The sequence below is a fragment of the Labrus bergylta genome, chromosome 12, assembly GCF_963930695.1.
Source record: "Labrus bergylta chromosome 12, fLabBer1.1, whole genome shotgun sequence".
NCBI classification, from domain to species: domain Eukaryota; kingdom Metazoa; phylum Chordata; class Actinopteri; order Labriformes; family Labridae; genus Labrus; species Labrus bergylta.
This window is the reverse complement of record NC_089206.1, coordinates 13,316,092-13,340,041: the sequence shown is the minus strand read 5'-3', so window position 1 is coordinate 13,340,041 and position 23,950 is coordinate 13,316,092. Positions and strand designations below refer to the sequence as shown.

Here is a 23,950-nt window from a genome sequence, read left to right as displayed (position 1 = left end):
TACCGTCTGAGATTACTCAAGAAATTCAGGAGTTATTGTACTTAAATATTTATCAAGTAGATTTGTTTAGCGCATTTCAGAATATGTACCTGCAGCATATACTTTTACAAGAGTTGATGTGAAATCATGCGATGTGGTTAGTTTGATTCGATTTTTATCAATTTTGTACTTTTAGGGTAGATTGGAGCCTGAGATGTGTTCAGTTGGACCATCACACTGACAAACGCCACCTTGGTGTCAGGTTAAACTCTGTGCAGCCAGCTGAACACTTCCCATGATTAAATGGATTGAAAAATACACATGCTGGCTCTTGAGTTCATCAGTGTGGTTGTGCCACAGCAGCGAAGACACACGGAGAGGTAAGTCAAGAGGATTGGCCTATAGAACAGTAGTGCTGCTTGGCGGCGTTGGGTCCCTAGGTGTGCAGGGACAGATGGGTTGGGGGGTGGGGGGTGGGGGGTTGGGGGGTAAGGAGAGGAGGGGGACAGGTCAAGCAGGGGCCACCTGGCTGGAGGAGACAGATGAAGTCTGGGTTTTGGAGATGGCAGTGGTCGCAGTCTCATCTTCTCCAAATGGGTTTTTTCCACAGCACACTGTGATGATCATGCAGTTTCTAAACTGGAGGCCAAAAGAGAGAAGGTCAGTCAAACACTTGATGGTGGCGTCGGAGGAAATATGTAGATCCTTGACTCAAGTAATGGAACAAATGCATTTATGTGTGGAAGTATGTATTTCAAGTGTGGCATAAGACAAGCATATAAATCATTCTTTGGTAGAAAGTTGATTTAATAAAAATCAGCAAAATGTACAAAAAAATATGCTGAACAAGGAGATACACAAAAAAGGCAAACTAATAAGAGGGACATTATAACAGAGAAAACACAATGTACAGGAGAAATTGCAACGGTAAAATGTGTTTAAAATCTAAAAGGTAAAGTGTGTTGAACTTTTTAATATATAGTAAGTTATTTTAATCTCATAGGGCAACAGTGAAGTGTCTTAAAACTGAACATATATGACACAATTACAACTCTGCCTTAACTACAGCTTTCTTTCACACAAAACAAAACAATCAAACCAGGATGTTTTCGCTTCACTCACCTGTCTGTTTAGCAGAATGTAGATGATGGGGTTGTACAGGGCGGCACTCTTGGCGAAGAAGGCCGGAGCAGTCATGAATACTGGTCCGAACTCAGTCCCCTGATTGATAAAGATGTACCAGGCCACGCTAGCGTAGGGCAGCCAGCACAGCAAGAAGGAGATCACCATGACGATTACCATTCGTGTCACCTCCTTCTCTGCTCGCTGGGTGCTTTCAGACTCCTGCTGCTGGGCTGCAGCCTGAGCACAGACACATGCAGGTTATTGTCTTCTTCAAGAACTAATCTGTGATCCACTGAACATAATCACAGCCCATCACCAAAAAGGAAAAAAAACTCAAGGATTACATCACCAAAAAGGAAAAAAAACTCAAGGATTAGTGTGACTGACAGATCTTTTATGTAATGGCTTAAAGCTGAAACGGCTTGATGTGCAGTCTGTTGTTATGGTTATGTTATTGTCATTTGTTGTAAGTTAGGATGACTGGATTTTGTATGCATGTTTAATCAATTTCTTACAGTTTCAACTATAAAAAAATAATAGGTATTGTTTTCCTCCTGACATGTAGCCTTTGTTCTCAAAAGGTTGTGATTTTATTCTCATTTTAAAAAACTAGTTTTCATATACTAGTAACACCCTTAAAAAAATATCTATATCATGAAATTCTAACTTAATTCTCATATTGATTTCTTTCTTTAAATTTCAGACTTCTCCCCTAACGTGGCCCCTACACTTTGTTTCACATTTGTTTAATTGTTAAAAAAAAAAAAAAAAAAAAATCCAATTATAACCTCTCAAATTGTGATTCTCAGTAATATTCCTTAGCTATTATTAATGATGGCTAATACATTATCAATGCTGTTTAATCATTATTAATGAGGGCATCTCAGTGAGCAGGCAGACTGTCCTCCAGCTGGAGGACCTGAGAATAAAGCCGCCATGTTGGCAATGATCTGCCCTCCTAAAGTGTCCTTGAGCCACTAAATCCCTCACATCTCCAGAGACTCTGCTCTGTGATGCTGCTCCACCTCCCTGTGGAGGGGAGACAGGTAAAAAAGGATCAAAATAAAGAGTTTCTCTACTGGGACATGCACTGTATTGTCTTCTTATTATTAATATTATGTCTGGCAGTCGTGGTCTTACCGCTCGCACGGTGCAGAGCAGGCGACCGTAGCAGAAGAAGATGATGAAGAGGGGGATGCAGAAATGGAGGACAAACATATAGATGACAAACGAGGTGTTGTTGATCTCAGGCTTGGGAGTGTAGTAGTCAATTCCACAGGAACACTGCATTCCCTCTGGGATGTACCTGCATCAACACACAATAGTAATCTCAGAAATTCCATCAACACCATCACACTTTGAGTTTTGATACAATACGTTTGTCTTTACGTAAGTTTTAAAAAAAAAAGAAATCTCTACTGTGCTTTCAAATTATGAAAACTGTATTTGTTTGATTTTACAGCCTGGCCAGCAGGGTCTAGACATAGATACATAAAGTACCTGGACCATCCAAGCAGAGGGGGGGCAGCACAGGTCAGGGCCATCATCCATGTGAATGCCAGACCAGTGATGGCATGTTTATCCCCAAAGCGGAAGTTGGTCATTGGTTTACAGACCACAATGTAGCGCTCAATAGCCAGAACCACCAGAGACCACAGAGCAATCTCTCCTAAGACATCAAGTAAAGCAGGTATACATTCAAATTCAATATAACACTTTTTTTTTTTTTTTTTTTAATTAAGGATTTGTAGGCTGTTTTAAGTTAACAAAATCTAACAGAAATACTTCACATGGAAGGTAATTAAAGAAAACAGAAAACCTCTTACCTCCTAAGGTGGCAAAGAATCCTTCCACATTGCATCCCGTGACCCCTAAGCTGAAGTATCCATGCAGGGCTGTGTACAGGGTGACGGTGAAGCCCCCGATGATCATGAAGAGGTCGGCCACGGCCAGATTGAGCAGGACGTAGTTCAGAGGGGTCCTCAGCTTTTTGTGCTTCACTGTGACATGTAGGGTGAGGAAGTTGATAGGGAAGGCAGTGATGATGAGGAACAGCATGTATGCAGCCACAAGAGAGTACTTCCAGGGCTCAGCCAGGTAGTACTGAGGGTACTCGAATGGGCTGCGAACCACGCCGGTCTTGTTAGACATGGGGACATAAAAGTTGGGTCCCTCTGTGCCATTCATGGCTGCTGCAGCTGCTGATGTTTTGTCCTTGACACTGGATGAAACAGACTGTGCCTCTCGCCAGAATAAAACACAGTGAGCGAGTCTTGTCTGGCAGCTGGGGTGCAAATGGGGGAAACAGGTTGTCCTGGAGGGATGGGTCTTGTGGTGCTAAGAAGTGCTCTGCAGCCCCCTGAAGTAGTGCCGCACCTTTTTAACAGGCTGACCGGATTAGGGACGTGCATGGAGCAAAGTGTTAGCAGAGATGGAATTAAGACATTCAATCTCCCCCCGTCTCTCTCTCTCTCTCTCTCACACACACACACACTCACAAAGCATTACAGGAGAAAACTCCAGAAATAGCAATGCAGTATGTTTAGCATTCCCAAGGTGAGAGGTTACAGCGCTGGCTATCAGAACCCCATCATTAAACTGTCGTGTTCATCAATGCATCATTACACCGAGATGAGAGTGGGAGGGCAGGCAGAGAGGGAAGCAGCCTATTTGTAGTTTGTCCACTCTTTAACGCTTTAAATCGCAAATGAATTTTTTCTTGAGCAGTCCAACTTATTTGCATCCGTGAAAGCTTAATCCCCAACCACTGCATAATGCAGTGCTCAACTCATAGCTTAAAGTGTAATCAGAATCAGTGGGGCATAGCACTCGTAGCATGCACTCTCCCCTCCAGCTCTCTCCTTCACGGACAAAAAGTTCAATCAGCAAGAGTAAGAAGTTTATATTACTCAAGCTTCCTTTGTAACATCATTAAGGAGAAACACTGTCATAAAGTATACCAAAAATATTTTATTGAAAAGGCTTCGTAACAAAATAAAAATACAATCTCATGACTGGACAGAAGATGACATTTCCTTTCCTGGAATGAAAAGCACAGTAGAGTTTTTGTATAAGCCTGTGGAATACACTTGTTGGCAGATATAGCGGTTGAGTTATAACTTCCTTTCCTAAACAAATAGATTTCATCTTAAATAAATAGATTATTACAGTTATATATATATTTTTTAAACTCTACACAAGATGTAATCAGTGACAGCCACCAGTAATCTGATCCTGATCATCTAATTGGGTTGATGGTGCAGTTTGCTCACACGCTATAATGACCGACACACACAAACACACACACACACACACACACACACTACAATTATTACTTCAGTCTGACTCCTTCTTGGAAGGACAACGCCGTGCTTTTAACTTGATGATTAACAGCTATCTATGTATATCCAAGTGACAAGATCGTAAAATGTCAAAAAGTACATTTTGAAAAAAAATACACGACACTGAGATTAAGTGGATCAGTTTGGTTCATCAATGGGTCTGCGACAGTATGGACAACAGTTGTGTTGAAGCACCAGGAGCTCATAATCCTCACTATGGAACATCTACAAAGAAACACAAATAATGCAAAATTAGAACAGTCTGGAATAAAGATATATTAGAAGAAATGTTATCTATATTTAACAAGTATTGTGACAGAAATAAAACAGCTTCAACGGTGTAACTTACACAAGTACAGAGAAGACAGACAGACAGACAAGGATAATGTGGGGGGGATACATGAGCAGTGTGTCTTATAAATGCTGTACCTTGAAGCAGGTGGGGCACATGGTGATGCTCACATCGGGCAGCAGGGAGCGGAAGTATTCCCACTTGAGCGGCCTGGGCCAGCGTTTGATCAGCACGTCCCTCCTGCTCATGGAGCGCAGCGAGGGCCGACTCACCTTGACTGGGACAAAGTTCGAACCCCCCTGCTGTTGGGACACACACACATTCTATTACGGACCCTGTCCTTTTTACCCTCTCCAGCTGGTTTGCCCAGTTGGTGGAATATTAATCGCCTCATCTCCTCTGTCCTTTCTTACCTCGAAGCTCATTTTGGCTGTAAATGGATCTTCCTCTGAGTCATCCAAACCATCCATCCTCAAAGCCTGAGGCTCTGATTGGTTGTAATTAAGAACAAACAACTCAAGCAACATATTTCACACATCTTACAATCACATTTACTCCTTATGCACATTTTCTGTAATTCTATATTTTCAACACTGGGAACACCATTCTAAAATTATCCCGCCGAGACTAATCTAAAAGCAAGAGTGCCAATCAGTCGTGCCTGTCAGTCACTTGATGGCTCTGGAGGAACAGAGCAGACCTCAATGCCCTTGAGTAAGTGTCTGCCAGCTAATGCAGGTTAATCCCTGCACCAGGGCTGTGGCTACGGCTCGCGGAGGGTTAGTGTCATTAAGATGAGACAGGAGAGCCTTGCTAACCCTATTAGCTCGAGAACTAAGATGACTTAGCTCTGACAGCTTACCCACCAGCCCAGAATCGAGGCCAACACAGACTAAACAGCTTCTTAGAACTGTCACAGGGCAGAGGAGAGTCACATGGTTCATTTTGAAATGCAGTGTGTTAGGGCAGGGATTCAGACTCGCAGGGGCAGCAGAGTGAGCAGTAAATAATTCATAAAAAGCTTTTGAATCATGAGTTTCTGTGTGTGTGTGTGTGTGTGTGTGTGTGTGTGTGGTTTTTTTTATGCATGTGTGAAGTAACATTTTTGTAAAGACTTAAGGATACCACCATTGTCCATGTCCTGCCAGCGTGCGTCCCCCTCGTCTGTTTGAGGAACTTCTAGGTCAATCAGTGACACAGCCTCTTCATCACTGATGCCCTCCTCGAGGTAGAACTGCACCAGAGGCAACACCTCTGTACACGAGGAGATATGCCACATTAAAAACACAAATAGAGTCCTCTCTGAGCAAAGTAATGCACACAATCTTTTTTTTTTTTTTGAGTCACTGACCGTATGATGAAGCAGAATAGATGAAAGGCTGCCTGCAGTTGATGCACGAGCTCCCTTGGTTGTGCAGCAGGGGATTGTTGGTGGAGCAGCGGTAGCACATCATGCCGTCAATCAGGTCCTGCAGGAAAAACATGAAAGTTAAAAATACACAATCAAGAACAGGGGGCAAGAATAACTCAGGGCAATTTAAGTTACGTGCTTGTATATCCGAGTCTAACAACACACCTCGCTGTCGTGAAACGGTTTGGAGCGGATGGTGAGGCTTCCCAGCTCTATGGACTCCTGGAAGCGGGAGGGAATGTGCAGGTCCTGGAGCTTCTCGTAGGAATACCTGGCAAGCTTATAGGCACCCAGTTTTCGACTCTGCTTTGCCAACGCATACAAGGTGTTACTTATTATCAGGTCAAGAAAAACAATTGCAAGAGGAACAGTTGGAATTCTTAAAATAGTTGAAATTAGGACAGTGATTTTATTTGTTTTTAGTCATCCTCAAAATGTATCTTATGTGGAAAATATTGAATTATGCATTTATTAATAGACATAATTGTACATTGCCTCATTTCTCTTAATGAGTACAACAAGAGCCACGCTGAGCCAGCAAACATTGGCTGCATGCCTTGGAAGTAATACCTTGTTATGGCTGCTTGTGGGTGGTTGTGTGTGTGTGTGTGTGTGTGTGTGTGTGTGTGTGTGTGTGTGCTTATACAGGCCTGTGTGCCTGTTTTGTGTTTGAGAGGAGGAAATTGTTGCTTATTTGTATTTATAAAGAGACAGATTGTTAAGAGAACAGCTCTAAGAGTGGCAATGACAGGTCAATGAGTTGCAGCTGCAACAGCTCTACGCTGGCATACCTCCATCACCTAAAAACTTAACACTGCTCCTCTCCACTCATCCCTCTCCAGCTCCTCCCACACACCCAGTTCAGTTCTGTTCCGCTACTGGGACTGTTGATAAATGCACATCCTCCTATTGTATGACTCGTTCAGTGCAGCTATTTCGTGACAATGTGTTTAATTGTTCACAACAAGTCTCACACAGCCCAGCTAAGTCCATAAATCGAAGTTCAAAGATTTTTGGAACACCTCCGTTAGGCCTCAGAGGATTCCAGCAGCCCTACCTCATTTCCTCCTCAAAGGCTGGACTTTCCTTCCTCATGCTCTGCCTCCTCTGTGCGAGTCCAAATGGATTTGTCGATGTGGCTGTGTGTGTGTGCTGGTGGATCTGTGTGTATATTTGTCCAAATCAAAGCACATTGTGGAGCGTGTTTAGTGTGTTTGTGTATGTTTGAGAACGCTCAAAGTAATCAAAGCATTTGTTTCGGCGATGGAAGAAAATGCCTCTTGCTGACATCTTCTCCTTCTTCTCATCATCAATCCCATTTCTTTCTCTCAGCAGCAGCATGGTTTCCGCTGTGGCGCCAACACTTCCGCTTTCCTTCTATTTCTATCTCTGTTTGTTCCATCATTTTATCTTCGCTGTCTGTGCCAGTCTTGATTTCAGATTGGCATGTCTGTTCTTGAGAGTTTTCCAAAGAGGACAGGCCCCACAATACTTGATTCTAAAAATATGTGCTTGATACCTAGAACTATGTTAATTCACCATGGAAGGATACACTTTAGAAATGCCTGGTGGTATGTTCTTGGTGAGGTTGCTCAGGAGGAACCTGCAGATGTTGAAGAGTGTCTCTGGCATGTGGGAACTAAAGGGCTCGTCCTGCGGGAGAAAAGCAAATGGAAAGTAAAAGGGATTACAGCAGCCTATCCTTTATTGTGCCTCATACAACCTCAGTGTGCCCTTCAGGGGACAAAAGACATGCTAAAGCAATCACTAACAGGACTTTATCCTGAAGTTGAGTTCAAATCTATAGTTCTTGCGCAGGGGAGTCAAAGTGACATAAAGCTGCTCTGGTCTGGATCACAGGGATGCCTCACTGTGTTGCAGGGGTGCAACCACAGCCTAGCAGAGAGCTGAAATAACAACCCGAGGACACTGACACAGGCCAGCTCACCCATATATATCGCTCACAACCAGGAATTACTAGTGTGTAAGCAAGTTAGGGCGAGGGGCTTGGAGACAACCACTGATTAGGTCGTCATCATGATCAATCAAGCAGCTGGTTTCCATGGCGAGAGGGGTCAGAGTGGTTGCAGGAAACAAATCATTTTAGCGATTGAATACGAGGCTCATCCATCACGATGAGCAGCTACGTGTGGTATATCCATCTGAGATTTCCTGTCCGTCAACTTTTAGGAACATTAGCCAAAAACCCTAACAGCGGTGGTTTCTTTGAAGTTCTGGAGGATTCAATTCCCCTTCACTGGTCACTCTCTTTTGTTCGCTTTACCTCTGTGCATATCTCCTTTACCCTGACTCCTTTTTATAGATTGACATAATCTCCCTGAGCCAGACCTCCTTCTTGTCAAGCTCACAGCAGCCTGAAGAAATTCGAGTGCAAAAGTTGATTAGACAGTGGGCAGAAACGCAGAGGGGTTGTCAGCATATCTAAAATAAACCACAAGACGAACAGGTTGCGTTTCTGCCCAAACAGAAATCTGACCACAGAGTGGGTATTGTTTCCAGAGCTTTCAAACTGACAGCCATTCTATGCTGGCCTGGTGGGCTCTAAGGCCTCCTGCCATTTTAGTCTGGTCTGGTTATTGAAGATTAGAGTTGACAAAAGTAGCATGTTCTCACCGTGTAGCGCTGAATTGAGCGATACACGTGGTAGAGCTCGGCAAGATGCTGAAAACGCTCAAACTTCTTCAGCATCTCTTCTCTCTGGTCTTCACTTTCTGATTCAGAGAAACACAGAGTATTACGTTTCATACAAAGAACACTAAAGGTGCAGTGTAAAAAAAACAAAAAAACTTTAATTTTTAGAAAAACAAAGGCTGGGTCTCACCTCTAGCAATGTCTAGACACTGCATGGACAGCATCCAATAATAGTAGCCTGCATCATTGAACCTGTTCTCAACCACGGCATTGTGGGTAAGCTGTTCCAAGACTTTCACAGCTTCATTTTGTCGCCCTGCCTTGTGAAATGCTAAAGAGTGATAAAAAAAAAAAAACAAGGACAGAAAGAAAGAGGTGAGGGACCGATCGTTATATATTGTGCCCTTGAAAAACTGTTGAGTCTCGGGGCATTGCCGTATTTGAAGTGCCAATCGAAAAACATGCTGCTTTATTTATTTATTTCTGGGTGACACCTTTGCTGCTAAGTTGTCGTTGTTGTGTGTTTGTTTTTTTTTTGCACTTAACATCCAAGAAATGATTTCACAATGAAACACTTTCTTTTTAATTAGAATTTTTGTTGGAGTTGGAAGCGCTCTTTGTTTTGGCACTTCCACTCATGTCCTGAAAGAGCGAACAGACAAAAGAAAATGTTTGAAACTGCAATTAAATCAGAAATGCCAGCAACCAAGTGGAGAACCTTATGTAACTACAAAAAGTAGGAGGCAGGCACCAAGGCAAGTAAATACATAAAAACACACAAACACACGCTTAATAAAAGCCAGAATCAGTTCAAACCCTAATGTATACAGGACATCGTTTCCCTTATATTTTACATGTAATTACTAACACACATGAGGCTGCTCCTGAATATGAAAAAAAAGAACAGAACAGTTTACCTTTATAGCTCTAATAAGCCTGAGCTCTATTCATGTTCCTATCAGAGGGATAATTAGAAGCAGCTTTAAGGAGTCGAGCCCACCAGTGACCCCTTCCCTGCAACCACAGCAGGGGTCAGGATATTTCAGTGGTAAATATTTATCAGTCTACCTCACTGGATAAAACCCACAGTCAGCTGCTGCTGGTTAACGTCAGAGAGAAGAACATTCCACTCACAGAAACCAAAAAAAAAAAAAAAAAACATACGCTGAGAAATGTGCAGAGTACAGCTGGGGTTTTCTGTTCCTCAAACTAACAAATACAACAAACAATGAGCTAGAATGGTCAATCCAAACTGTAAGGTAATCTTGAGGATGATTGTTACCTCAGCACCCGAAAATGTTTTGAGTATGTGTATGGAAGAAATAATGTCAGTCAAGCATAAAGCACAACTTTGTGAATCTTTGCTTCCAGTTTTCAATTAAGTTAATCATTTTTGTATTATCCACTTTTGCAAGGATTTAAATTGAGGGAATAAAAAACAGCAACTTAGATACAATACTTAAACCAAACAAAATACAATTGAAACATGAAAAAAATTGTCAATATTTTTTTTTTTTTTAGGTACATGGGAAAACGCTGCAGACCAACAAGAAACTTTTGATGGAGCTCTTGAAGCTACAAAGTTATGTACCCGACCACCTCAGTCCTGTGTTTACCCTTTTGAAAGCTGCTGTTGAGATTTACCAGTGCAGTGGACAGAGGCCCAAACCAGGATATAAGCCTCAATTACAATCACAAGCAACACAATTCAGCGTCACAGACCGCCTAAAATACACACAATCAGCAAAACATGTGACCATAAGCAAGCTCCAATACAATCAGGCGGCCTGTTCAGTCATGTATCCAGAGTTGAGACAGGCAGAGGAAGATTATGCAGACGGGGAAATATGCCTGCTGAGATCATAATTATAAATCTATGAGCTGATTATAACTATGGTTACAGTTGGTAATCATCATCAGAGCAGCTTGTAGTACTGGTGATTAGAGGCATGCATGCATGTCATTCAGTTAACAGGCAGCCCGGCTCTGTTCTGCTTCGCTCCAGCAAAGAGGATCATGTTTAACAGTGGATAGTGAGCATCTTAAGGAGGGAGTGAAAAAAAGTCTGTGTCCAGAGCTGGCCTGGGGGGGTTTTATCACTTCCATATGTAAACACTGGCTGCAGACTTTAATGTGAGACAGAAATAATCCTGGAAACACACACTTCAAAATAAGAACATGACTTGTGTAGTGGTGATGCCGACTCACCTTTCTGCGCCTCTTCGAATCGGTCGTTCTCAGCCAACCACTGTGCATAAGGCACGAAGACGTTGTTTTTGAACTGGGGGTGCTTTTCCACGAGTGAGAAGGCCTGAAGAATTCACACATTATTTCCCGTCAAAACATTGCAACAGCATTATTAATACGTTTAGAACCAAGAGAAGTGTATGAGCTAAGTTGATTTCACACTCAATTAGAACTAAAACTGCAGCTCTTGTGCTGATTTGAATGACAGGATATAAAGGGCTGTTGTAGCGCCCTGTGGACACACATTTGCCTGTCAAGGTGATTGATTAATCTAAATGTCCTGTAGCAAAACGTGAGCCAAGAAACACACCGTACAGTAAAAGAGAGAGAAAGCGTGAAAGTGTGTGTGTGTGTGTGTCTCAGGTCTGTGAGCCCAAAGTCGTTTGAAATACTTTGTTTTAGAAAAGAGAGGGTGCGGCAAATAGCATCCATATGGCCAATTCCAGTCTGAGCCCTGTCCTGTCTCGTTGACCACCTCCCTCAGTGAAGGACATAAAACCCAACAGTTCCCCCCCCCCCCCCTCCGTCTGCTTTATCGTTATTCCTCTCTGAGGATCAAATAAATATCTAGGAAGACTTCCTCAGACAAGACCGCAGAGCCATGTGATCTGTATTTGATGTTCTCTTTTTGGCTCTTCTGTTTCACTATTTAAATCGGCAATATGCATCTCTTTTACGCCTAAAACTCGATTACAGACTGCAGATGGATTAAAGAAATGCAATATTTCCTTCTTGTTTTCTGTGCAGCATGATCGGCTCTGATGGAGGAATTTGATTGGAGGAAGAATGGAGCTTTAAGCTGATGCTCTTTCGGTGCTTTGTGAGTCTCACTCACTAATCATCATGTGGGCATGGATTCAGAGAAATCCAAAGCCGGATGATTAGCTCTGGAGCGTGTGTGTGGTTTAGGTTTCAGTGCATTAGGACATTAGGCAGAAGTATTGTCTTATTGTTTGCCTTCAGCTGTGGTAACTTTAACAAATACAGCATACCTTTCTGAAGATCAAGTGATCTGTAAAATGGGTTTCTGAGTAATGCAGAAGTTTGTTTTTAGCACAGACCAATGTGGCTCACATTGATCAGGATGCTCTCCCTCTCTTTCTATTTATACACTATATGTAGTATGTAGAGTATATATAAGCCATGATGAGCGGAGCAGGTGTGCCTCCTGTGTGCAAAAGTGTGTCACACCTCTTCCCAGTGCCGGGTTTCCACATGCAGTCGCACAAGAGCCTGCAGGTCTCCCATCTTGGAATAAGTCTCTGAGGCATAGCCGTGGTGCTTCAACTTCTCGAAGTATTGCGCACACTTTGCAAGCGGTTCCCGTTCAGCCTTGTCCAACTTGCGAGCGATGTCAATTAGCCTGAATGAGAGAAGAGAAGAGTAATCACGCACACAGATCACAGATAAGGAGAGTTTCATGGAGGGCCGTTGTGTGAAGTTCCCATCATGAGTTCAAAAAGAAAATGAAGCAGTCAGGGTCACTAACTGGATCAGATGTAGGTTAAAGATCCCTGACTCTGTTCAGCTGCAGTGTTTGTTGTGCCGACCCACAGCTGTGTGGCTCCACAGGAGGCCTACAGCATGCACACAAGAGGTCAGATGGAGTTTGGGGTTCTGGCTGATCAATTTGTCTGGATTAACCAAGTTTACCTTTTAATACTAAGTGAGAAACATGTTCTGGATATTAATCATTTCCTCCCTTTTTTGCTACTCGTATGCATCAAAGATTAAAATTTAAAGATTTTCCTCCAAACATCTTTTGAGCCAATTTATGTCTGATGTGTTTTTTTTTCCTGAGAGAAAAGTTTTAGAGACCTAGTTAAAAGAAATACTTCAAATGGCATTTACTCTTTTAAACTCCTTGATGTTTTCTGTATCACACTTGTGTAAGTTGTCCAAACCTTGGTTACACGCACACCTCTTAAACCTTGACTTAAGGTGAGACGGAGAAACTTACCCGTTCCAGCAGATGGTCACAAAATCAGCCACCCCTTGTGACAAACATGTTTTAAATTTTGCAGAAAGATGGGGGAAGACTCAAAGGAACTAACAATAACCAACACACGTTTGTATTGGAGGTGAGAGAACTACAACACTGACAGTAAAAAAAAAAAGTGATTTTAGACACTTAGTGCAGTGTGTGAACATTTCAAACCACTTAACTGTCTTTGTTTGATTAACTAGAACATTTGAATATTAACTATATTCAAAGAAGTATACCTTTTGGTACATCATGTGCCCAGTTTAGAGAGTTGACAAAGGAATTGAAGTGTTTGTGTAAGTGTGAGACTATTCTAAAGGCTTTCATACAGTGACTGACACCTACATGTCTGCCCAGCCATGCTCTCCTATAATGTCTATGGCTTTAAGATGTTCTCCTGCTGACAGGTACATCTCAGCTGCAGCCCGGGGCTCCTTGCTGCTCTTAGCCCAGTCTGCCTGTTTGGTCATCAGGATCCGAGTGCTCTTAGGGTCTGTCGCTCCAACAAATTCCTGCGAGAAAGACACACAGTTACAAACTTAGTAAAATACCAGTGGTACCAGTGGTCGATTCTCTGGAAGGAAGTAAGGGAAGTCAAGTTGAGACCGCCATAACCATGTGGGTTAAGGCTGACACAGGAGGAAGAGAGTCACACAAACATCAGGCTGCTGGAAGACCTTTCCCTCCGGTGTCCATGCTACTTAAAACAAACAGCCTATAGGGCCAGATGGTCACACAGCCACATAAATATACAGCAGGCACATCAAACATGCATACAATCTGATACGCACACACACACAAATATATATATATATAAGCAAGTCATGGTTGTGTCTTCTGCTCCAGCATTGCGGAAGTAAAGCTGCTGATCAAAGTGTCCCCCCAACACACATGTAAACATAATAAAGCATGAATTGGCCTCAACTCCAACTGACCTCCTCATCAAAGTATTCATCTAAGAGCAGACGCTTGCCGTATTTCTCTCCATTGGTGCTCCAATTCAAACTACTCAACTGTGTCTGTAGGTGACTCTTGTGTTGCATAGGGCTATGTGTGTAAAAGCACGGTGTGTGTGTGTGTGTGTGTGTGTGTACTGACGTAATGATATGTGGATATATGCGGAGATTCTAGTGATATATGAGCAGATGAAAGACAGACGGTTAAGGGGGGCTGTTTGAACACAGTGCAGGGCCCCAACTTGGCATAACTGCACATGATGAAGAAAAACACATGTTCTACACCCCTAAAACATGCAGAGAGTTTCAGGTTGTTCTGTCCATATTGATAAAAGGTATGCTGTACATGCGTCGATCGATTTAATCACCTTGGCGTACTCAAACATGCGCAGGTCAGTGTACATGCTCAGGGCTCTGGATTCATGGCCGGTCCGTTTGTAGAGTTTGGCTGCCTCGTGGAATTTCCCCTGGTAGGCATAGACGTCTGCCAGGAACAGCTCATTGTCGTTCTCACCCCGCTTCTTCCTCTCCTGCAAATCAGTCAACACGTACACTGGCATGGGTGTGGAGATAAACATTCACATGCATGTACACACACACTCACCCAGAGCAGTAAGGCACGAGTGTTCTCACACACACACACACACACACACACACACACACACACACACACACACACACACACACACACACACACACACACACACACACACACACACACACACACACACACACACACACACACACACACACACACACACACACACACACACACAGTGAGGCAAAACAACCATGAAAACACTCAAGATTATTGTCCCGCTGGCCGGCTCACTTATGAACCCAAACTTACCTTTCAGACCATCAGTCACAATGAAATTAGAGAGGATTACTGTTTATACAGCTTATGATTAAAAGTGCTTCATATCAAAGAGCACACATTGGTCTTTTCAAACGAATGAAAAGCAGAAACATTCTCTTGTTGCTAGCCAAGTTGAAAAAAAACTTTTATATCAAGAAATGTATGTGTGCTTTTTGTGTCTATATATCTGCTTGCACGTGTGTGTGGTTCCAACTACAGGTCATGATACAGAACCCTCCATTTTGGACCATTTTAAGTGTAGCCCTGGGAAAAAATCTGGCAATTAAATGGATGATAGTGATAATAAATGTGATTGGCCCAGTCTGCCTCAAGTCTTGTCTAACTTTGGCAATGTCAGCGAGCAGAAAGAAAAACTCAACTTGGCTCCTATGCTATATAAAGGAATTTGGTTCCCCCCCCCCAGTATTGAAGATGATATATTACCTCAATGCTATTGATGAGCTCCAGATAGCGCAGGTCTCTGATTCTGATGAAGGCCTGAAAATATAAAAAGGCAATACATACATTTAATCAATGCTTCTATGAACCTGATTTCTTTGTTTTCTTTTGCAGTGCTAACCTTATAAAGATCCGTCCTTCAAATGTATTATTTGAACACTGTTTGTGTTTGTATTTGGCTGCCGGGTTACGTTCATTCTGTATATTGGTGGCCAGATGACCTAAGCCTATGAGTAAGGGCCCATGAAGAAGTGGTGTAGTCATATATAAGGAAGTTGTTGCTTTTTGTACACTTTGATGTTTCTGTGAAAATAAGTTAATTGATTAGGTCAGTGATACAGCAATTTGTGTGTAACTGACCTTTTTGGCAGTGTCTATATCAAGTCCCTCCAAGGCCTCTGTGGCTAAATCCCTCCAGTCACTGTCCGTCACACCCAGACAGGCGATCTGATAGGCCTCCTTAAACATCTTCCTCTCCAGGTACTGGTACATGGGTGCTGACTGTACAGAGCAATAACACCACCATCATAAATAATTGCATACCTTGAAATTCAACACCTACTTGACTCAATGAACAATAGAAAATGAATCCATCCATACGAGCTAATTTTTCATGTCAACATTATTATAACAGTTGGCCTCATTATCACATCTGGACTGGGTGGGGCCATCAACATACTACACACCTGAGGCACCTCCACAGCAGACATCGAATAGACATGGAGACAGAAGATCTTAGATCCGTTGTAGCCGACCATGAAGCCTTGCATCTTCTGCTGATGTACAGGAAAGTTGCTGGCCTTGATGTTCAGGTAGCCGTTGCCAGAGAAGCACAGCATGTCCTCACACTGGGTGTTCCAGGCAACACTGTTAGCATTAGGCTCCTACAGGGGAAGCAAGAGAGAGGGGGGGGGCAGATAAAGGGCGGAATACATCTAGAGGTGACTGTGTCCCATCGACTAGAAATGCATGTCTTAGGTATTTCCAGCTCTGAATTGCATTTAGACATCTTGCAAGTTTCTCCATTGTACACGCTAATCTTCCTAATGCCTGCTGACCTGAAAAAGCAGCTCTTTACTGTTGATGTCGAACACCAGGAGAGTGTTGTGCTCATCCACCACGGCCAGCTTATTGCGGGAGGCGCTCATGTCCAGGCAGCGCACTGAGGTTGACAGCTTCAGCAGTGTGATCGGAAACGGGTTGTCAACAAATATCTTCAGGATCTACATCACAAATAATGATAAGCGACACATAGTTTGAATACAGCATCAGTTTTTTCGTATTCAGTTTCTTAGTTTGAGGGGATGTATTTTCTCACGGTACTCACGGCTCCATTCTTTAACCCTACTAGCAGGCCCTCTCTGCCTTGTGGACCGCCGATCACTTTAATGTAGCGAATTAGTGACTCCATCACCCATTCTTTTTCCCTCACACTGGTGAAGGACATGCACTGGAGCCTCTTTTCCTGCAGAGTGGTGAAAAGTGTGACAACTATTACATTTAAATCAGGACCAATGCAACATGAACAAATGATTTTTTTTTTTTTTTTTTTGGCAGTCTGTCAATCTCACCCTTTACATTCTTTAAACATTCTCATAAAATGTCCAACAAATCTCAGCACTTTGTTCCTTTAAACACTGCAAAGTGTGGCTTACTGACAGAAAGCAATGCTATAAAGATAAACAACGATTCGATTTGACACAGATATACACAGCCCATACGATCACAGTCCATTTATATGGTCTAAAAGCTGTCTGAGGCATGAAACACGAGCACGCCTCCAAGAGAGAGATCTGAAGCTCCTCTGTCACACACAGACAGATTTAAAGGGAAATAACCTCTGTGCTATGGCTGCTCCTCCTCCCTACCATCCTCTGTCAAACACACACAGACGAGAAGCAGAGAGGAACCCCAAGGGACACCCACTGGTTCAACACTGTGGTCCCTCCCCTTCATTCAACTGTCTCAATTTATCCAGTTTGAAGAGGGGATGAGAAGGAGAGACATAGCCTGCAGAGCACATGCACAGCTGGAGCCTTTTGCGAGCAAGGCAGAAACATCTGGGAAAGCAGTAATTCCAGGATATTATCATTTTTCTCTTGGCTGTTTGGGCTAGAATTGAATGGCTAAACACCGATTCACTTTGCTTCCATCATGTTAATAGTGCTCAAATGTCTCTACGGCGTCTTGTGCAAATCTGTCAAGGGTGCATTAGTGTTATTTAAAGAACAAAGAGTGTTACTGCAGGTCAGTAGAATTCAGTCTGAGAAGCACAACCCTTTGTCTTCTGACCTGACACAGGATGATATGCTGGGAGCAGACCACCAGCAAGTTGCATTCAAACTTCCTGCCAATTTTCTCCTTAATGCGATAGTGCATGTCTGAGGAGTCGTCCGAATAGAGCTCGTAGATGAGGATTTTCTCTGGCAGCTGGATGGCAAGACGGTTTCTGTAGATGGCAATCTTTTTCACCAGCTCGCGACACTTGATCCTAACTAGAGAACGAGAGAAATAAATGGGGGGGGGGGGGGGGGGGAGTCATGTTAAGTGTGTGAGGAAAATTTGCTCATTTTTATTGGTATCAAAATATTTCCACTAGTATAAAGTTAACATGCTAAGTGCACCTTTTTGTTCAGTAATGAGGTGCTGGACAATGACATCAGTCATGCTGTCTCTGTAAGCATAGCGATCCTTGTAGAGGCCGTGAACTGTACTGAAGATAAGTTGGTAGCAGGCAATGGTTCCATCCTGGCAGCCTAGCACCTAGATAAGAGATAAAAATGTAGCAGTACATCCTATTAACACCTCTAAGAAAAGACTGTGAGAGTGGGAAAATGTTCCTGTTGTTAAAGCGTCTACATGGAGCAACTAAGAGAATCTGCCACTTGCCAACTCCTAAATGTATGCATCATCAATTTCAGTAAAATATGGTGAAGAAAGAGTTGCTAAGGTGTTATTGTAACATAAAAATGGCTTGTTTATCTGCGTAGCTTCAGATACATATCAGGGAAATGTATTAAATGCGGACTGACAGTCCGATTCTATTCTGAGCTTTATCAGTGTTACCTCAACTTACACTCCAGCGAACACACTATTATTCCAGGGTAGGGATAACTTCTATTGATATTCGTCTTCACGTTTCACGGACCCACCACAAAGTTGGAATCAGGCTTAACCCTGCACGTCCACACCCAGGCATTCTGCTCCCCGATGGTTCCTAGCCGCACACCATCTTTAGTGTAGAGGGAGGCCTGTTTATCCGAGCCGCCCATGACTATATACTCTCCCTTGGAGAAATAGCTGACGCAACATGGGTCATAGGTGAGGGTCCTGTCTTTTCCAATCTGAGAGAGACAAAGAGAGAAGAAGACATTAAACCAAGAATAAAAAGAGCATTTCTCATATTTATTGCCCAGGGGCCTGGGCCAATACTTCCCACTGTCTGGGGCTTAAACACATCAAAGTCCACGGCACATTCAACTATCCCTTTGAGTGTTTGATGAAAAGAAAGCCTTTCTCTGATTTAAATGGCCTCTATTGTATAAATGTTCAAAGTCCATTTGCACAACACCATTCTGCGCATCTGTTTCTTCTCACTCAGCTGCCTGACAATACAAAGTTTTTTTTTCTTTTATTGAAAACAATCCCTGGTGTTGTAATCAAAACTGTATGTTCACTGGAAGAGATGAATAGGCCAGTGACAATATATTAGCCAAAGGCATAACGGCAGAGTAATGAACAGTGCATATTTGTCCATAATCATGGTATTGCCTTAAGGGAATTTAGGAGGAAGGAGGGACAGTGAGGGGCCCATTAAAGCCTAGCAGGATCCCTTCCAATGTAATGTTATGGTTTCAATAGACCCTGACAGACTGATTAAAACAGGAAACACAGGTCTTAAAATCACCAAAGTGTTTGCAATAATATTCATCTTAGGCAGGCAGACTTAGCAGACCTAGTATTCTTGGTTTTATTGCAATAGAAATTCATAGCGCATACAGTGCATTGAGCTGACAGGGTTTCAAAATGCTATTAGAGCGCTGGCATTTACAATGCAAGTTAATGAGACAGCCTTTATTTAGTCACCTAAATGCCCTTTAAACAGTTTGAAGTGGCAGACAAGCTTGTTTTATTGGAATACAATGCATAAGACCTGCTCATTCTATATGTACGTGTACAACATACACTGACAGTGTTTGTTGCATTCAGGTGAAGGCTGTTGTAATACAAGACTCAGGATTTGTACATTAGAGCTGTGCTTTATTCACCTGCTTTCCACTGAGCTGATAGAAGGACAGCTTCTGACCCCAGTCTGCCACAGCCAGAATGTCATTGTGCTCATCTCTGTGAAAATACAACACAAATGATTTTAGACAGAAGTAGTCCTGTGAACATTCAGTACTGCAGCTTCTTTCTTTGTTTAGGTGGAGATAACATTTTAAATCACAGCCAAGAGCTTACCCTTCAACTAGGGGAAACGTGGTCTTTATAGAAAGCTCTAAGCTTTACTTTGTTTTACTCTAGGGCACAGTATTTCAATGTCAAGACCCAGAGTCTTATTTATCTTTATTATTGTAATATGCAGTAAGCCCATATATATGCATGTAAACACTTGAGCTGAGAAGAATTCACCTTCTTGAAGTGTCCATGAGTGAAACTGAATCCTCAATAGCTTAAGACTTCATGCTCTGAATTTACATGACCAATACAATTCCATAAAGCCACTAGATAACACTGTATCATGTGCATCATTTCATTTATAACTCATCACTGCCATCCTTACCCTCTCTCCAGCATAAGTTTTTCTTCCTGTCTGTCCCTTTTTCTCACCTAACCTGTTCTGTAGCTCTGGGCTGGGGCTGGATCTGAGCTCCTCGCTCTCACTGTAGGGAGCATCAAAGACGGGGGACAGCTTCTCCATCTCATCATCATCATTATCATCATCATCATAATCCTCATCCTCACAGAATCTGTTCAAACTTACAATGGTAAACCGCTGCCACCTGCTGGCCCTAGACAGACTGTTCAATTGAAAAGAGACATACTCTTATTCCAAAATCATTTCTCATAATGTTGCTACATGTATGGACACTAGTGTATAGGGCACATACATTCATATTCATCTATAACTTTATTACTATCCTGAAGGAAATTAGATATGCAGCAGTCATCAAGACATGACAGATACATAAAGGAAAATATCAGAAATACAGACATACTGAAAATCCACAGCTCAATTCAATTGAAAAACAAAGGTACTTCAACCTCACTGAGGCAGAGACCGAAAAAGTTAAGACACAGCACAGAAAGTGAATTACCGTAAAACTTCTATTAATAGCCCAGGCTTTTATTTCCTTCAGTTTATAAAATGACCCTGCCTTTATTTGGGACAGGTGTCAATACGAGACAGGCCTCTAATTATATTTAAACCAAACTCACTCACAGTAAAGATGGGAAAGACTATATAATTGTAAATGTATAAAGAATATTTAACAGTGTACACGTCTAATTCGATCTTTCTTTGTAACTCAGCCCATCTATGCCAAAATGCAGCACTTATTTTGTCTCTTTTTTTTTAATCAGTTAACTATTTCTAAAATAAATGCAAAGGGGCCTTTAATTGAGAGTTGCCTGTATTTGTCTAAACGTGCAGCAGCAACAGGCTAGTAAAAAGTACAAGGCTATAAATCATCAGAAATAGAATCTAAAATTGTAATACAAAAACCTGTCTAACCCCTCTACACATAAAGAGTATAAAAGAATGTCTGGAACGTCTTGTTTCTGTTCAAGGCACTCTGTAACGACGGCCAGAAGGAAGGAGATCATTCAAATGAACTGGTGAGGACAGGATACTATTGTGCTTGTTTTTCTTACAGTTTCGTGCAGCAATCATTCATAAAAACTCACTTTGAGGGGTTCCAGGCTATAGACCAGATAGGAGAGGAGGAGCCACCTGGACGCTCTATCTTCACCTTTTCCTCTCCATTCTTGTTCCGAATGCTCACCACCCCATTCATCATCCCAAGGGCAAGGTACTGCCCATCGTTTGTCCACCTACCATCAAAGCAACTCTTAAATATAAATTTGCCACATTAAAGTTGACTAATGCTGCTGAAAGTTAAACAAACAAAAAAAACAGTTGACTTACCCACAACATGTTATTTTGCTGCTCACTTTGTGTTTGTTCACAGATTTTTGCTCCGGGGACCACAGACCTAACAATGTAAAGAATGTGAAGTAAAGCTGTCCCTGATAGGGTCAATATCTTAAAATATATGAATTATATAATAAGTTTAGTGGAAGAGGAAATACTGCATTTATCTCTGAGGGGAAGATATATATATATATATATATATATATATAAATAAAAAAAAATCCAAACTCACCAAAGTCCCCAGAAGAGCAGGAGGCAAGTTGGTGAGTGACGGGGTTGTAGGCAACACACTGGATGGAGTCATTGTGTCTACAGATAAACAGATGCATCAATGGGTTTGGACAGTTGTACACCATTGAGGATGTTTTAACACTAATGCTCTAACTAAAGTGACACTTACGTATATTTTAAAATACCCTCAAGTTTAGAAGTCCATATGATGATGCTTTTGTCTGCTGAGCCTGAGGCAAACCTTTTACCTGCAGAGTGAAATGGTTAGCAGAAGAAAAACGAGGCCTGGTGCAGAAACAAGTAAAGACACAAATGAGGAAACAAAACCCCAAAAATCGTACGCACCATCTTTTGCATAAGCCACACAGTACACTATGTCTTTGTGTCCTTTTAAAGGCTGAATAATATTTCCATCTGCTGTGTCATAAACCTGAAACAAAAACACAATATGTTAAATGTCACAGTAGAAAATGTACTTGAAAGATTTGTGCCTCAGCCAAAGAAAACATGAGAGCCTTACCAGGACACGAAGCCCTGCTGCAACAATAAGCTGGCTGCCATCTGGCTTGAAGGCAAGGTCATAAACACTGCAAATGAGAATAATAGTGAAACATCCATTTAATTAAGCTATTAGTAGATAGGCATTGTGATGATCTGTTAAAATGTAAATACATACACTATTCCTAATTTTAAAGAGATGGCTAAAATGTTCTTTTTTGATCAAGCTCATAGTTAGAGCTTGACTTCAACTATCAGTATCACAGTCTTACTTATATTACCATAATAATAATTGTTAATCTTGAGCTGCTTGACTCCTACTTCCACAATTCACATTATCAGTATCATAGCTGTTAACACCAATAATAGACCTGTTGACTTCCACAGGTACAATAACTATTATCAGACTATTGTCATTTTTCTGCTGTTCCTGCTAATATTATAAATCAATTGGCCATATTATCAGCATGGTGGATGTAACTCTGTTTATTTGTTCATGTTGTTTTTGTTACTCTGTTAGTCTCTCTCTCTCTCTCTCTCTCTCTCTCTCTCTCGGCCCACACAGTCCCTACAGATGGCTGTTCACCACGAGCTTGGACCTTCTGCTTGTTAAAAGGAACTTGTTCTCTTCCAATGTTGCCCAGATGTTGCCATGTGCTTGCTCCCCGGTGGGTTAATGTTGGGGGTCTATAAAATAACAAAGGGTCCGGTCTAAACCTGCTCTTTGTGTAAAGTGTCTTGTGATAACATTTGTTATTCGTTGTTTGTCATTTATGTATGTTTTCTCGGCATCATTGTAAATGAGGGTCCCTCTCAATGATCTCTCTGAGAACTTAAATAGAGGTTGATGATGATGATGGTTATGAGTCACAGCTATTGAAGTCTAACTGACTGAGTAATTGAAATAAGAGTATTATTTCATAGTTGTAAATAAAACATCCTTGGACTTGTAAAAATATAAATTGATAGAAAAAAAGTAACTTTAATGACCTTGGAAAAACAGGATTACAGAAAAGTATGTCACATGGTCCATACTTTTATTTTAGCCAGAGAGTTCAATCAAAACTTTATTAACTAAAAGACTTTATCTATAGATAGGATGTTTTTGTTATTTAATTATTATAACGACTTTGTTTATTTTATTTTGTTGCAGCCCTACCAATATTTCAGTGTTTTGGTGCATTAAGAGTTGAATGTTGATTACATGGGATTAAAAACTAAATAGATCTTGGCAGCTTCAGAAAACACATTTTTTTCGTCACCCAAGAGTAAGAAATCATAAACAGCAACAACCCAGCTACAGCTAGCTTACTTAACATTTCCATTACCGAGCATGCTTTAAACAGTGCTTCATGTTTCGGCATGAAATGTGCACATATTTTGCACGACATATAAGTTTAAAAAAAATATGTAATATCTTAAAAATGGTCTTATATGAACGATGAGCAAGTTGCTATGGTGCTATTGCTAGTTTACGCAGCTAGCTGGCTAACACTAGTTTACATAGCAACCGTCGTTGCTAACGACCTAGCGTTACATCCCAGTACTGTGACACAAGTTGACAGTGTAAACGGAATAACTTAAAGTCTCACCATTGTTCACGAACTGTGTCTTTCCATGCTAGAACGGCTCTCATTTCCACCTATTAAAAAAACAGATAGGACTATAACAACAGGTTGGTCCCTTTTTTCATACTAAGCTCCGTTTTCATGATTCGGTCCTACTGCGCATGCTCGAACCTGCTCGCCACTTCCTGCATGCA

General features: G+C 41.8%; 2 protein-coding genes across 2 annotated transcripts; both read right to left on the bottom strand.

The window, feature by feature from the left end:
* Nucleotides 1-148: 148 nt before the first annotated feature.
* LOC109980914 (rhodopsin) lies at nucleotides 149-3,538 on the bottom strand. Its single transcript, XM_020629475.2, has 5 exons — nucleotides 2,931-3,538; nucleotides 2,605-2,773; nucleotides 2,245-2,410; nucleotides 1,102-1,341; nucleotides 149-618 (listed from the first exon to the last, which is right to left on the bottom strand). The coding sequence occupies exons 1-5, from the start codon at nucleotides 3,289-3,291 to the stop codon at nucleotides 490-492; spliced, it is 1,065 nt and encodes a 354-aa protein (XP_020485131.1). The 5' UTR covers nucleotides 3,292-3,538; the 3' UTR covers nucleotides 149-489.
* Nucleotides 3,539-4,054: 516 nt separating this feature from the next.
* Nucleotides 4,055-23,926, bottom strand: ift122 (intraflagellar transport 122 homolog (Chlamydomonas)). Its single transcript, XM_020629611.3, has 29 exons — nucleotides 23,781-23,926; nucleotides 22,211-22,277; nucleotides 22,036-22,120; nucleotides 21,860-21,938; nucleotides 21,692-21,768; nucleotides 21,454-21,520; nucleotides 21,213-21,359; nucleotides 19,574-19,649; nucleotides 18,458-18,649; nucleotides 17,930-18,068; nucleotides 17,598-17,800; nucleotides 16,633-16,770; nucleotides 16,364-16,528; nucleotides 15,992-16,189; nucleotides 15,666-15,806; nucleotides 15,291-15,344; nucleotides 14,356-14,517; nucleotides 13,377-13,543; nucleotides 12,239-12,410; nucleotides 11,009-11,111; nucleotides 8,991-9,131; nucleotides 8,783-8,880; nucleotides 7,701-7,801; nucleotides 6,314-6,479; nucleotides 6,089-6,206; nucleotides 5,863-5,991; nucleotides 5,151-5,224; nucleotides 4,875-5,039; nucleotides 4,055-4,670 (listed from the first exon to the last, which is right to left on the bottom strand). Exons 1-29 carry the CDS (start codon nucleotides 23,822-23,824, stop codon nucleotides 4,584-4,586), a joined length of 3,555 nt encoding a protein of 1,184 aa, XP_020485267.1. The 5' UTR covers nucleotides 23,825-23,926; the 3' UTR covers nucleotides 4,055-4,583.
* Between the last annotated feature and the right edge of the window lie 24 nt (nucleotides 23,927-23,950).

Excerpts from the sequence above, each read along its gene's own strand:
- LOC109980914 (XM_020629475.2), bottom strand. The coding sequence starts at position 3,291 with ATGAATGGCACAGAGGGACCCAACTTTTATGTCCCCATGTCTAACAAG. Across the intron at positions 1,342-2,244 it reads TGCTCTGCACCGTGCGAGCG|GCTGCAGCCCAGCAGCAGGA; the intron begins GTAAGACCACGA and ends GTCTGTGCTCAG. Across the intron at positions 619-1,101 it reads ACATTCTGCTAAACAGACAG|TTTAGAAACTGCATGATCAT; the intron begins GTGAGTGAAGCG and ends TTTGGCCTCCAG.
- ift122 (XM_020629611.3), bottom strand. The coding sequence starts at position 23,824 with ATGAGAGCCGTTCTAGCATGGAAAGACACAGTTCGTGAACAATG. Across the intron at positions 15,807-15,991 it reads CTGCTGTGGAGGTGCCTCAG|TCAGCACCCATGTACCAGTA; the intron begins GTGTGTAGTATG and ends TGCTCTGTACAG. Across the intron at positions 5,225-5,862 it reads GCAGGACATGGACAATGGTG|AGCCTCAGGCTTTGAGGATG; the intron begins GTATCCTTAAGT and ends ACAACCAATCAG.